The sequence below is a fragment of the Bufo bufo genome, chromosome 7 (assembly GCF_905171765.1).
Source record: "Bufo bufo chromosome 7, aBufBuf1.1, whole genome shotgun sequence".
Lineage (NCBI taxonomy): Eukaryota > Metazoa > Chordata > Amphibia > Anura > Bufonidae > Bufo > Bufo bufo.
Window position 1 is genome coordinate 180602390 of NC_053395.1, and position 14271 is coordinate 180616660.

Consider the following 14271-nt stretch of genomic DNA (forward strand, 5'->3'; position numbering starts at 1 on the left):
AAAAAAAGGGGCAAACAGCAGGTGGCGCTATACAGATAGATTTCATTGAATAACTCAGTGGCTATATTTAATTTTTAATTACATGCAATTACAAAAGTATTCACATCCAGGAGCTGGTTTAAAAACGTAGAATGTTCTCTTTCGGAGAGCCCCTTTAAACTTCAAGTCAATGCAGAAGATCTGGAGCACTGTACAAGCATAATGGAGCTCAGAACACGATAAGGTAAATTTCACTCAGCGATTTTAGTCCAGGAACGAGGGACCACATTTTCCACCCGACCTTGGCTGGTTGGACTATAACTCACTGCATCATAGTGATTTACTGATTTATTTAGTGAGATATTTTATGTAAATTCATCTTACCAGCCTTTTGGACCCATTTAAGATTGTAAAGAAACAGAACAATATTAACATTTTATGTTGTGTTTTTGCCTAGATTTCTTTCCCTTTAAAATTCTAAAATACTTTTGTATAAATTGTCTGATAACCCGATGATGGAGAAAAGTAATTTCACTGCATATGTATTCCATATTTTCTTCCCTTAGTTCGGTCTAGAACCTGAAAGGATGCACACTGGTCATATTGCGGTGACCTGCACACACATTACAATTACCTTCGTTTGCGGAAAACGAGAATTGAGAAACCCCAAAAAAAAAAGTCTCCTGCATGCAACCAAATGTAAGCTGTAATTTTCCAGCTGGAGAAATCCTGGCTAATGATATTTGCTATAAAATGTTTCACTTGAAATGATGCGAGATGACATCACTGATCTCTATGTCCTCGTTCGTATAATACAATTGCAACAAACTGCCTACTGCTAAAAACCTAGCGTTCTATACTATGTACCTAAAAAATAAAAAACCGAAACAGCAAGATGAATAAGTCTCGGCTATAAAACCTTTTACCCTCCATGAATCTACCAATAAAATAAAAAGACAGCAAGGCCGTTTGGGTGAAAGCATTAATTTTATGTCAAATTCTGTAGTGAACATACAGTATGAAGATGTTAGCGTCTCTGTACAAAAAAATAACAACGTATTATGGCTAAGTCAGGATTTTAACCAGCTCGCTGCTCGAAGTGCTGCAGTAGTGAGAGAGTTAAAGAGCAGAATCCGCCCCTTACAGCAGAACTCCGAGGGGCCCATAGAACGAACGTGATGGAAAGGAGATCTCAGCAGCCAAATTGGAGTGATATGAGTGAGAAGACATATGTTCCAGTTTTATTTGCCATCTGAAAAAAATATATATGCAAAAGCTGCTTAAATATTTAAACGTAACAGCAAAAGATCCTAAAAAAAAAACCTAAAAAAACTCAGAAGACACAGGGAGAGCTTTCGTGAAGCTTGATGGTGTTAATGCGGTTTTCTTCCCAGGAGACGGGCTCCTAGGAGGCAGGGAGAACAGCTGTTTCTGCAGACACTTCTAAGCATTAGACTTGGTCTCTCGATAGGGATGCTTTTGCACAGAGCAGCTGCCACCCTCCGACAAGGAGATGAGGACCAGCCGCTTTGTGCATCCTATCTGCAGATTGTTATGAAAAGCCTTTATCACTAAGTAGGTAGTACAGAAGGCGGCCTATTTGCCAGCGAGGGTATTGTACAGGGAAGGGTACGTGCTCTCATTTTGGTTTCTGAAAATAGCCAACCTATTTCCTTCCACCTGTCTCGCAACGTTCTGTTCCTGATAATTCCCCTTTTATTTATGCAAAAAATTTTTTTTTTATAAATCAATAGCCAATAAAAGGGTTTTTTTTCACAACATTCATGGTCGCCGAATAATACTCCGCAGCCATGAAAACAGCGCCACCATGAGAGCGATACAGGACTGGACATTATATCTTCTGGACTTTAGACACTGCCTGTGAGTATTCATATAGTTGGGTTGATTATTTAGTACTTAGGAAGCACAAGTGATTTCCGTATTGCCGCAGCTGATACAGAACCTCTTACTTGCGAACTATGTGCTATTAAAGAAAAAAAAAATTGCCCGTGCGTGGCAAAACGTATTCAGATAAATCTGTGTCTTGCTTGACTGGCTTAAGAAATTGCCATTTGCTTTAAACGGCAGCATGCTACGCACTTCTGGCTGGCTGAGACAAAGTGAATTTTCAAGCCCTGACAACCGAGGGCACGCTAATGTAACATATGTCTGGAGGGTCAAGAGCAGTCGGCAAAAAGTGCAGCTGTCCCCCCCCCCCCCCCCAACCCCCCTTCCCCTCCCTAACACAGATTGCCAAGTCCAATTCTTAGCAAGACTCTTCCTAAACACTGGGTCTGACAAAAAGGACATTTGATCAACGCGAGGAATTTGTTTTCCTCTCACTTCGTCGTAGGTTTCATTCGGGCTTCCGCCTCCTTGGACAGCGCTGGTTCGGCGGGATCTCTGGGCAGTATTACAACATTTTGACGTAAAGACAGAATTACAGATAGAGCTTTTTCTTCTTTTTTTTTTTTCTCTTTTCTTTTTTTTTTTCTTATAAAAGGTTTCGGTTTCCAAAGATATTGTTGGGATCGACAAAATTCTTGACAGATTGCAGCATTCCAATTCCGACTTGTGAAATGCTGTCCTTCAGCCACCGCTTTCGCAACTTGCCCACTAAAAAGACAGAAAGGGATGGACACACAAAAAAAAAAAAAAGGGGGAAAAAAATTTAATAAATAAAAATAAATGCTTTGGTATACATTCATGATACAAGAAGCCAATCAATCTTATGACCATGAATGAATAAACACGGGGTGATAAATGCTTTTATTCAGAAACGAGAAATGTTTTCCTTTATTTGATTTATTGAGCCCACCAGACTATCAAGCTCATTAAGTTCGGTGTATTCCCAAAGGAAGGCTGCATTCAGCATCGCCTGCTTTCTCTGCAAAATGTAGATGAGGCTTAGGCGGGGATTATGGGTTGCTTAGCAAATAATGAAATGGTAACCACATTTATTTCCTAAGAACTAAAATCTTAATCTAATGATCTGTTTAAAAAAAACAACAACAAAAAACACACAGAGAAAGTCAAATCCCAGTCGTAAAGTAAACTCTCCAGTGTATTCTGGACATTTCAGACAGGCAACAGAATACACGGTTGAAATTACATTTGGACGAAACCCTCAGTAAACACTTACAGGTGAAACTCAAAAAATTAGAATATCGTGCAAAAGTCCATTTATTTCAGTAATGCAAATTAAAAGGAATTGCATTAATGCAGCTTAAAATTAGAATTTGGTGAAAAGGTTCAATATTCTCGGCTCAAAGTGTCACACTCTAGTCGGCTAATTAATCCATACCCCCTGAGCAAAGGGTACCTGAGATTGAGACTTTGGGGTTTCATAAGCTGTAAGCCATAATCATCCAAATTATAACAAATAAAGGCTTGAGATATCTCGCTTTGCATGTAATGAGTCTCTCATATGTCAGTTTCACCTTTTAAGTTGCATTACTGAAATCAATGAACTTTGCACGATATCCAAATTTTTCGAGTTTCACCTGTATAAAGCTAAAATTAAATAAAAAAATAAAAATAAAGACTGAGCAAAAAAATTAGGAACTTTCGAAAATTAGTCTGTAAAGCAGATAAAAAATAATTCTATTTCTATATCTTTTTCATTTTAATGACATTTTGAGCCTTACATTTTATGGCATGTCTTTGGTTTTTACAGGAACCATCACGAATATGACCGATCCATTTTTTATCAGATCCGGATGATTGACTTATGGGTAAATTTAGATTCCCCTTCCTTCTTTTGTTTTAAATCGCAAAGAAAGACTAGTTAGGTCTTGGCTTCATTTTAGGTTTAATTGACCAAGTTACAGTTTTTCTCATGTACTAATAACCGTTTACTACTAACCTATCCCTTTCTTACAAGGGAATCTATCTGAAATGCGGCATTTTTGACATTAAAGGGGTGATCTCACTACAGCAAATGGCATTTATCATGTAGTCACTTACTAATGTACTGTGATTGTCCGTATTGCCTCCTTTGCTGGCTGGATTCATTTGTCAATCACATTATACGCTGGTCGTTTCCATGGCTACGACCACCCAGCAATCCAGCAGAGGCGGTCGTGCTTGTACACTACAGGGAAAAATGTCAGCCTATCCAAGCTCCAGAGGCCAGCGCTGATGGATTACAGGGTGGTGGTAACCATGGAAATGAGAAGTGTATAGTGTGATGGAGAAATGAATCCAGCCAGCAAAGGAGGCAATATGGACAATCACAATACATTAGTAAGTGCCTTGTATTAACTTCCTCTACATGATAAATGCCATTTGCTGAAGTGAGACAACCCCTTTAAAAATAGCACTGCAGACTGCATTATTCCTGCACTTACTGGAACATCTGCCAGAAAAGGGGTAAAGACTACTGGAGTCATTTATCAAACTGGTGTAAAGTAGAACTGCCTTAGTTGCCCACAGCAACCAATCAGATTTCACCTTTCATTTTCGAAAGGAGCTGTGAAAAATGAAAGGAGGAATCTGATTGGTTGCTATGGGCAACTAAGCCAGTTCTACTTTACACCAGTTTGATAAATGACCCCCTATATCTGGCAAGAAGATTTCTCATCAAAACTCCATTATTTAGGTTCAAGGAGTAAAGTTTACATTAAGACATTTCAGCTTTTCACACAGCGAAAAAGAAAGGAAGGGTTCCGAAGAGTCCATTTCATAAAACTAAAGGGGCACATTCATTACACCAGCATTCTGGCTCAAACGTCATATCTACTAAGAATCTTAGACCCTTTTTGCGCCTTACAGGGCATGTGGGCGTAGCTAAGCGGAGACTAAGGCGTGGCTTAAGTTGTGACACAATACGCCAACACTGCTCCACAATTTTATAATAAAATTCTGGCCTAAAATAACCCGACTAACAATGGGGTAGGCAATGCATTTACTTATTTGTGGGGGCGACTAAGTGGCTTCATTAGCTTTAATGGGAACCTAAACCCTCATTCAAAGCACGGACGGTACAGAGTAGGGATCGACCGATATTGATTTTTTAGGGCCGATACCGATACCGATAATTTGTCAACTTTCAGGCCGATAGCCGATAATTTATACCGATATTCTGGGTATTTTTATTTTTGAGAAAAAAAATAATTTTCCTACACAAATCTGCTGAAAATTAATGTTTATTGTTAACGTGTATTATTATTTTATTTTTTTTGTAAATCTTTTTCATTTATACTTAATATTTTGGTGGTTTTTTTTTTATAAAACTTTTAGCCCCCTTAGGGACTAGAACCCTTGTCCCATTCACCCTGATAGATCTCTATCAGGGTGAATAGGATCTCACACTGTCCCTGCTGCCCTGTCCTTTGTGCACACAGCAGCAGGGCTTCAATAGTGTCCTGGCTGCCATGGTAACCGATCGGAGCCCCAGGATTACACTGCTGGGGCTCCGATCGGAGGAGCAGGGGAGAGGGGATCCTGTGGCCACTGCCACCAATGAGTAATACTGGGTGGGGGGTGGGGGCGCACTGGGCCACCAATGTTTTTACTATTGGGATGGGGGTGGGGGGCGCACTGCGCCACCAATGATTAATACCAGGGGGCTTGAGGGGGGGGGCGCACTGCGCCACCAATGAAGATACCTCTCTTTCATATACAGGAGGCGGGAGCTGGCTGCAGAGTCACATAGCCGGCTCCCGACCTCTGAGCGGTAGCTGCGATCCGCGGCACCTAAGGGGTTAACTACCGCGGACCGCAGCTGCCGCTGATAGAGGTCGGGAGCCGGCTATGTGATTCTGCAGCCAGCTCCCGCCTCCTGTATATGAATTAATGAAAGACTCATCTTCATTGGTGGCGCAGCGGCCACAGCCCCTCCCCTCCTCTTGTCTCCTCTCCTGCCATTGGCGGCAGCAGCATCACAGGGGGAGGAGACACTGCTTCCTTCTCCCCTGTGCTGCGGAGGGAACACGGAGAGCGCTGTCAGCAGCGCGTTCTGTGTTCCCAATACGTTATCGGAATATTGGCAAAATAGATGCCGATAACGTTCAAAATCCTCAATATCGGCCGATAATATCGGCCAATTCCTAGTACAGAGCGCTCTGCACCTTTGGCTTGCATTGACTCTAGTACAGATTCTATATAACTTTCTGTGGATCTGTACCTTGCATGCTGCAAAAGAAGCCAATGCAAGCCGTTCCGTGCTTTGAGCAAAGGTTTAGGTGCCCTTTAATTGCACTACTAGTATTGGCATATATTTTGTATTTCACATTCCATAATATTAATGACCGTTATTCTAACACTAACGAGAAAAAACAGCTCTTCAAATAATATATATTTATACCCCTCCTCCCCAAAAAAGAAAAAAAGAAAAGTATTGTCAAGGCAGAAATATTATATATATATATATATATATATATATATATTATATATCCACACACACACACACACACACACACAGAGTTACTCATGGATTTCTTGCAAGCTAAAGCCATTGTCCTACACATCAGTTAAAGTGATGGAAAGCTATCTTTTCAGGAAAGTAAAATTCATGTGGTCCTTGTGCTCTATTCTCAAGCCATCAACCTGTCATCAGTGTAACAAACGATACGACCGCACAGTAACTTTTCAAGGAGTGTTTGTTTAGGACAATAGGCACAAGTACCAGCTACTAATTTTTTCAGTCTTTTTTACTTTTCTACAGTGCCATTTATTAGCTGTCTTTACCTGGAATATGAACATTAAGTACAAAGTTTAATACAACAAACTAGAGTTTCCAATAAACACATTTTCTGGAAAACTTCCACGGTGATTCTTTTTGCAACTTAAATAAAATTCATGTTTAATATTGGGCCAAAGGAATGAAGCTATAGGAGGTGCAGTGGTAGCAAAGACCCAAAGGCCCCTCTACCTGATTTGTGTGGGGGTTCAGTTCCCCCAATTAAATGCAGCGGCAGTGGACTGGGGCGTACAAAGATCTCATAGGGCCCCAATAGCAAAATTTTGTATGGGCCTCCCAAATTAGAGTTTAAAATTTTTTTGGTTTATTTTTTTTTTTTTTTATGAAAAATATATGATGATTTTTAAGTGGAACAATTTTTTAAATTAAAAAAACATGCCTGCCTCACCCACTTTGTGCTGCTTCAGTGCAACAGGTGCTTCATAAATATGGTGCTCATGCTGAATACTATATCTCTCAGTGCATTTACACCACAAAACTGGCATAAATACACTGATACTTACAGCTCTAAAGCCTTACTTCCCTTCACATAGTACGGTATATTATAAAATCAGCTGTCTGTCGCCACCACTTCAGGTAGCTCAGTTCATAGAAATGTATACAGTTACCACAGCACTTCCCACAGTCTTCTAAAGCTTATTCTCCCTCCCACCAAATCTATTACAAAACTGGCTGCCTTCAGCCACCACTGGGGGGAGCTCAGTGCATAAAAACATATACAATGATCACTGCACTCAAAGGAAGCTGTAGACTATGTACTTGGATCCCCCTAGTGGCAGCTGCAGGAAAATGCTATGAATCTATGTTGGGCCGCCCCTTGGGCCCACTGCAGTCACGTGGTCTGCCTCCATGGTAGGTACCCCACTGGTAGTGGATAGGGATAACTTAACTTGGTATAACCTGTTTAAGGATAACATTGCAACAGGTTGATGGTGATGCCTGTAAAGGTTGGATATGCAGAAATATTTCCTATATAGCAGTACGATAATACATTATATAATTTTTTTTTAAAGCATGCAGATATAATAACTACTAGCAAACATATAGAATTAAATGTCTCTACGTGATTTCAACAATTACATTTAGATAGTTTGATAACCCAGAATGTCACCCGTTCTATGATATATATATATATATATAGCGAGAGAGAGAGCAAAAAAATGGGTATATAGTAGCACTCCAAAGAAAAAGCCCAGGTGCAAATCCTGATTCCTTTGGACAAAAATCCACAGTAAATAGAATAATATGAAGGCAGCACTTGGGTATAGTGAAAAAGTGGATCCTTTTATTTCACCACACTGCAGCGCTCCAACTGCTCAATGCAGTCTTTGTCAAGCTTGACAAAGACTTCACTGAGCAGTTGAAACGTTGGAGTGTGGTGAAATAAAAGGATCCACTTTTTCACTATACCCAAGTGCTGCCTTCATATACACTGCTCAAAAAAATAAAGGGAACACTTAAACAACACAATGTAACTCCAAGTCAATCACACTTCTGTGAAATCAAACTGTCCACTTAGGAAGCAACACTGAGTGACAATCAATTTCACATGCTGTTGTGCAAATGGGATAGACAACAGGTGGAATTTATAGGCAATTAGCAAGACACCCCCAATAAAGGAGAGGCTCTGCAGGTGGTGACCACAGACCACTTCTCAGTTCCTATGCTTCCTGGCTGATGTTTTGGTCACTTTTGAATGCTGGCGGTGCTTTCACTCTAGTGGTAGCATGAGACGGAGTCTACAACCCACAAAAGTGGCTCAGGTAGTGCAGCTTATCCAGGATGGCACATCAATGCGAGCTGTGGCAAGAAGGTTTGCTGTGTCTGTCAGCGTAGTGTCCAGAGCATGGAGGCGCTACCAGGAGACAGGCCAGTACATCAGGAGACGTGGAGGAGGCCGTAGGAGGGCAACAACCCAGCAGCAGGACCGCTACCTCCGCCTTTGTGCAAGGAGGAACAGGAGGAACACTGCCAGAGCCCTGCAAAATGACCTCCAGCAGGCCACAAATGTGCATGTGTCTGCTCAAACGGTCAGAAACAGACTCCATGAGGGTGATATGAGGGCCCGACGTCCACAGGTGGGGGTTGTGCTTACAGCCGAACACCGTGCAGGATGTTTGGCATTTGCAGATTGGAAAATTCGCCACTGGCGCCCTGTGCTCTTCACAGATGAAAGCAGGTTCACACTGAGCACATGTGACAGACGTGACAGAGTCTGGAGACGCGGTGGAGAACGTTCTGCTGCCTGCAACATCCTCCAGCATGACCGGTTTGGCATTGGGTCAGTAATGGTGTGGGGTGGCATTTCTTTGGAGGGCCGCACAGCCCTCCATGTGCTCGCCAGAGGTAGCCTGACTGCCATTAGGTACCGAGATGAGATCCTCAGACCCCTTGTGAGACCATATGCTGGTGCGGTTGGCCCTGGGTTCCTCCTAATGCAAGACAATGCTAGGCCTCATGTGGCTGGAGTGTGTCAGCAGTTCCTGCAAGACGAAGGCATTGATGCTATGGACTGGCCCGCCCGTTCCCCAGACCTGAAACCAATTGAGCACATCTGGGGCATTATGTCTCGCTCTATCCACCAACGTCACGTTGCACCACAGACTGTCCAGGAGTTGGCAGATGCTTTAGTCCAGGTCTGGGAGGAGATCCCTCAGGAGACCGTCCGCCACCTCATCAGGAGCATGCACAGGCGTTGTAGGGAGGTCATACAGGCATGTGGAGGCCACACACACTACTGAGCCTCATTTTGACTTGTTTTAAGGACATTACATCAAAGTTGGATCAGCCTGTAGTGTGTTTTTCCACTTTAATTTTGAGTGTGACTCCAAATCCAGACCTCCATGGGTTGAAAAATTTGATTTCCATTTTTTTATTTTTGTGTGATTTTGTTGTCAGCACATTCAACTATGTAAAGAACAAAGTATTTCAGAAGAATATTTAATTAATTCAGATCTAGGATGTGTTATTTTTGTGTTCCCTTTATTTATGCTGGGTGGGTGACTAATGCCCATGTTCCAGGCCGAGTTTTGCCAGGCATAAAAACCAGCCAGCATTGCCAGGTGGAGAGGATTACTTCCGTCTGACAGTGGAGCTCAGGAAGTCTGTGTGCTGTGATCTGAGGGCTGTGTTGGGATCTGCGGCTTGAGCCCTGTGAGGGCCAACAGGCCGCCTAACGCCTGCCTGTGGACTTGACAAGGCAGAATTTCCAACAGGGTGTGAAGTAACACCCAGGAGAAAAGGTGACTGTTTTGTATATTAACTTTTCATGTGTGTGAAAGATCACCAAGCAACTTGTGTTTTTGTTTTGTTTTCACGTGTGAATAAACACTGATGTTTTGAACCAAGAACTTGTACTTTGCCTCTGTGCTGCGTCCGCTAATCCTAACTACCAGAGCGAATCCCCACATTTGGTGGAGGATGCAGGCAAGCGCAGTGAGACTGACGTGAAAGCCGATATATATTTTTGGTTTGCATTTTTGGGCACGGTTTTATGTCGTACATCAAACCAGCGATATTACAACCCGTACCCCACAACAAAATGGAGGCTGTTGTAAAGGCCCTCGTGGAAGCTAATCTACAGCCGCGAGAGACCAACCTGGCCCAATGGGAGGCTAATAAGCAGCAGCAAGAGACCAACCAGTTGCTGCTACAACACGTGATGGCTTTGCAGACAGCAGGAGAAACCCCAAGCGTCCACGATGCCTGGAAAGCAGTCCGTGCAGCGATCCCTAAGATCACACCCGCAGAAAACATCGAAACCTACCTGGCGATGTACGAGAAAGTGGCCACTAGGGAAAAGCTGCCCCAAGACCAGTGGGCTGAGGTCATCGCTCCTTTCCTGGCATCAGAGTCCCAGCGTGTATATTTCAACTTGCCGGACGATCAAGCAGCCGACAACCCGAAGGTAAAGGGTGAGATTTTGGCAAGACTGGGGGTAAATGTGTTGGTCCGGGCCCAGTGGGTACATCAGTGGGGGGTTTAAGCCGGCTGAGCCCGCGAGACCCCAGTTTTAGGACTTACTCCACCTTTTGCAAAAGTGGCTACAGCCTGATGTGCTTAGTCCCACAGCTATGCTGGATAGACTATAGGCCGACATATTCTGGAGGGCGCTGCCACCACCTCTCCAGCTCTGGATCAGCCAGGTGTCTCCTGGAAATGGTGGACCTGGTGGGACGCTATGAGGCCACTAAGAATCTTAAGGGGCGTTCTTTTGGGAGGGGGGCAGGTAAACCCCAGAACTCACTACCCCAGGCCTAACGGTATGAGCTGGTAAAAACCCACCTGTGAGGTTCCCACTATGGGCCGGACCCAGGTAATCTGCTGGCGGTGTCAGGAACCTGGTCATATAAGGGCTGAGTGTCCCCATCGGTTTGAGCCCATGGACACTAATTGTGGTTACAGTCAGTCACTGTATGCTATGAAACTGTGTGCCACAGGTACCCCAGAGGCTCTAAACCACTTGTGCCAGGTGGAAGTGGGAGACACTCAAGCTGAGGCGCTGCTGGACTCAGGGAGCTTGGTGACCCTAGTGCGGTCCGCTGAGTATACTGGCTGGAAAGTTGGGGTGATGTGCATTCACGGAGACTTAAAAGACTACCCCACAGTGCTGGTGACTTTAACCACGGTAGGCAGGTGGACCCACGAAGTGGCAGTCGCTACAAACTTGAACTACGAAGTCATAATAGGAAGAGACTTTCTGAGTTTCCCGGCACTATGGCCGGTTGTGAGAGTGACTGGTACCCCTGAGTCAGGGGTGAGCCCAAGAGATTGGCCTTGTTTAGGATGATGACCAGAACCCTGGGAACCTGAGGCCGAAGGGCCAGTAGTAGGGGTGACCGCCAACTCGGTGGAAGAGGGGGAGACAACCCTGCGTAGGGTAATGGTGGGAGACGTGGGGAAATTGCCACCGGGACCTGAGTTGGCAGACCACAACGTCTCCGGGGAGAATTTCGTTACAGCCCAAAGCCGAGACCCAACCCTATCCCGGGCTTGGGAGAATTTGGTAATAGTTGATGGGGTACCCCAACAACCTGGGGCCGAGTCGATGTTAACCTGTTTTGTGGTCACCCAGAATATGCTATATCGGGTAAACTAGCTGTGGGATGAACCCATTGAACAGTTGGTGGTGCCCCGGGCTTATCGAAAACTCGTGTTAGAGTTAGCCCACCAACATGTTCTCAGGGGGCCATCTTGGAATGCAGAAGACACAGGACCAGATACTACAACGGTTTTACTGGCCCAGTGTGTTTAGAGGTGGATGACTTTGGCAGGTTGGGCAAGACTTGTAAAACAACTAGCCCCCAGCACCTGTTCCGCAGTCCCTTAGTGCCTCATCCAATTATCGAGACTCCATTTGAAATAATCGCTATGGATCTCATAGGCCCAGTACCGAAGCCCGCTAGAGGGCAACATATCTTGGTAGTCCTAGACTACGCCCCTCGGTAGCCGGAGGCGGTGCCACTGCGACATACATCGGCCAAACTCATAGCAAAGGAGTTAATGGAGATGTTCTCCAGAGTGGGGCTACCTAAAGAGGTTCTGACTGACTAGGGGACCCCTTTTATATCAAAGGTCATGCGGGAACTCTAAGTTGCTGAACATCAAGCAGATACGGAAGTCCATCTATCACCCGCAAACTGACGACCTAGTACAAAGGTTTGATAAAACGTTAAAAACCATGTAAAAACGAGTAGTGTCTAAGGATAGGAAGGACTGGGACCTCCTTCTGCCCTATCTTATGTTTGCAGTGCGAGAAGTGCCCCAGGCCTCTACTGGGTTCTCGCCCTTGGAACTTCTATATGGCAGACATCCACATGGTCTGTTGGATATAGCCATATAAAAGCCTTATTGAATATGTTACCCAGATGCAGGAATGTATGAAAACCGTGTTGCCGCTGGTAAAGGAACATATGGAGGCAGCTCAGCGAGCTCAAAGTCAGGTGTATAAATCGGCAGGCTCGGGTCCGGATCTTTAACTCGGGAGATCGGGTTTGGTTCTGGTACCGACAGTGGACAGTAAGTTACTGGCTAGGTGGCAGGGACCCTACGAGGTACTCAAAAAGGTTGGAGAAGTAAACTACAAGGTACACCAGCCAGGGCGGCAGAAGCCGGAGCAGGTGTACCATGTGAATTTGCTCAAACCTTAAAAAGATAGGGAGACCAGTACTGACGATAGCCCGCGGCCGAGTTTTCTAGGAGAAGAGGTTCCAGCCCCTCAGTCTGATGTAAGGGAAGCGGTTGCCACAGTGAAGATTGCAGACAGCCTCTCCTCTAAACAGACTCAGGAGGCCAGGAAGTTAGTCAGCAGGAACACAGACGTGTTCTCAGACCTCCCTGGACGCACTTCCATAATCCAGCATGACATTGTCACTGAGCCTCAGGCCAAAATCCGGTTGAAACCATACCGGGTACCTGAGGCTCGGCGACAAGCCATCTTGGAGGAAGTGCAGCTGATCCTGCAACTAGACGTCATTGAGGAGTTCAAAAGTGAGTGGGCAAGTCTTAAAACCAAAGCCGGATGGGTCGTTACGATTCTGTAACGATTTCCGGAAACTAAACGAAATCTCCAAGTTCGATGCGTATCCGATGCCCAGGGTAGACGAGCTGATTGAGAGGTTAGGACAAGCCCGGTATTTTTCTGTTTTTGGACCTCACCAAAGGGTACTGGCAGGTACTCCTAATGGACGCTGCCAAAGAGAAAACGGCTTTCATTACACCGGAGGGGCTATACCAGTATAAGGTGCTGCCCTTTGGTCTGCATGGCGCCCCCGCCACTTTCCAAAGGCTAATGGACATTGTGCTGCGACCACATCGTCGGTACACTTCGGTTTACCTGGACGATATTGTCATCCACAGTACCGTCTGGGAAAATCACCTGCCCAAAGTGCAGGCTGTAGTAGAGTCCCTTCGAAAAGCTGGACTAACCGCTAACCCAAAAAAATGCGCTATAGGGTTAGAGGAGACAAAATACCTGGAGTAGGTCATTGGGCACTGAGTGATCAAACCCCAAGTAAACAAAATAAAGGCGATAAGAAATTAGCCCCGACCCGTCACCACTAAACAAGTAAAGTCATTCCTAGGAATGATGGGCTATTACATGAGATTTATTCCCCACTTTGCTACTGCAGCCGCGCCATTGACAGGGTTATTGAAGGGATGCAAGTCAGTGATGGTTCACTGGAATGACCGGGCAGAAGAGGCTTTCTCCGCTTTTAAGTCGGCCCTGTGTGGGTCCCCGGTTTTGGCTACGCCAGACTTCAAGCGAGAATTCATAGTACAGATGGACGCCTCCGAAGTAGGCCTCGGTGCTGTACTGTTTCAGGAAGTCAACGGGGAGGAGAATCCCGTTGTCTTCCTAAACCGCAAGCTCACCCCAGCCGAGACCAGGTACAGTATAGTGGAGAGAGAGTGCCTGGCTATCAAGTGGGCACTCGAGACTCTCTGCTATTATTTGATGGGGAGAACATTCCGCCTGGTGACTGACCACTCCCCTCTCAAGTGGATGAGCCAGGCCAAAGAGAAATGCCCAAGTCACCAGGTGGTTCCTGTCCTTACAAAACTAAGTCCTCCGTAAAACACAGGGCAGG

At 44.9% G+C, this 14271-nt stretch overlaps 1 protein-coding gene across 2 annotated transcripts in view; it reads right to left on the reverse strand.

Annotated features, from left to right (window-relative positions):
* Nucleotides 1-947: 947 nt before the first annotated feature.
* Nucleotides 948-14271, reverse strand: part of AGPS (alkylglycerone phosphate synthase) — a 244162-nt gene continuing 230838 nt past the window's right edge. For both annotated transcript variants that reach the window (XM_040440072.1, XM_040440071.1), the window contains exon 20: nt 948-2595. In XM_040440072.1, the coding sequence (XP_040296006.1) occupies nt 2474-2595 (122 nt within the window). In that variant the 3' untranslated portion in view covers nt 948-2473. The remainder of the gene's footprint in view (nt 2596-14271) is intronic.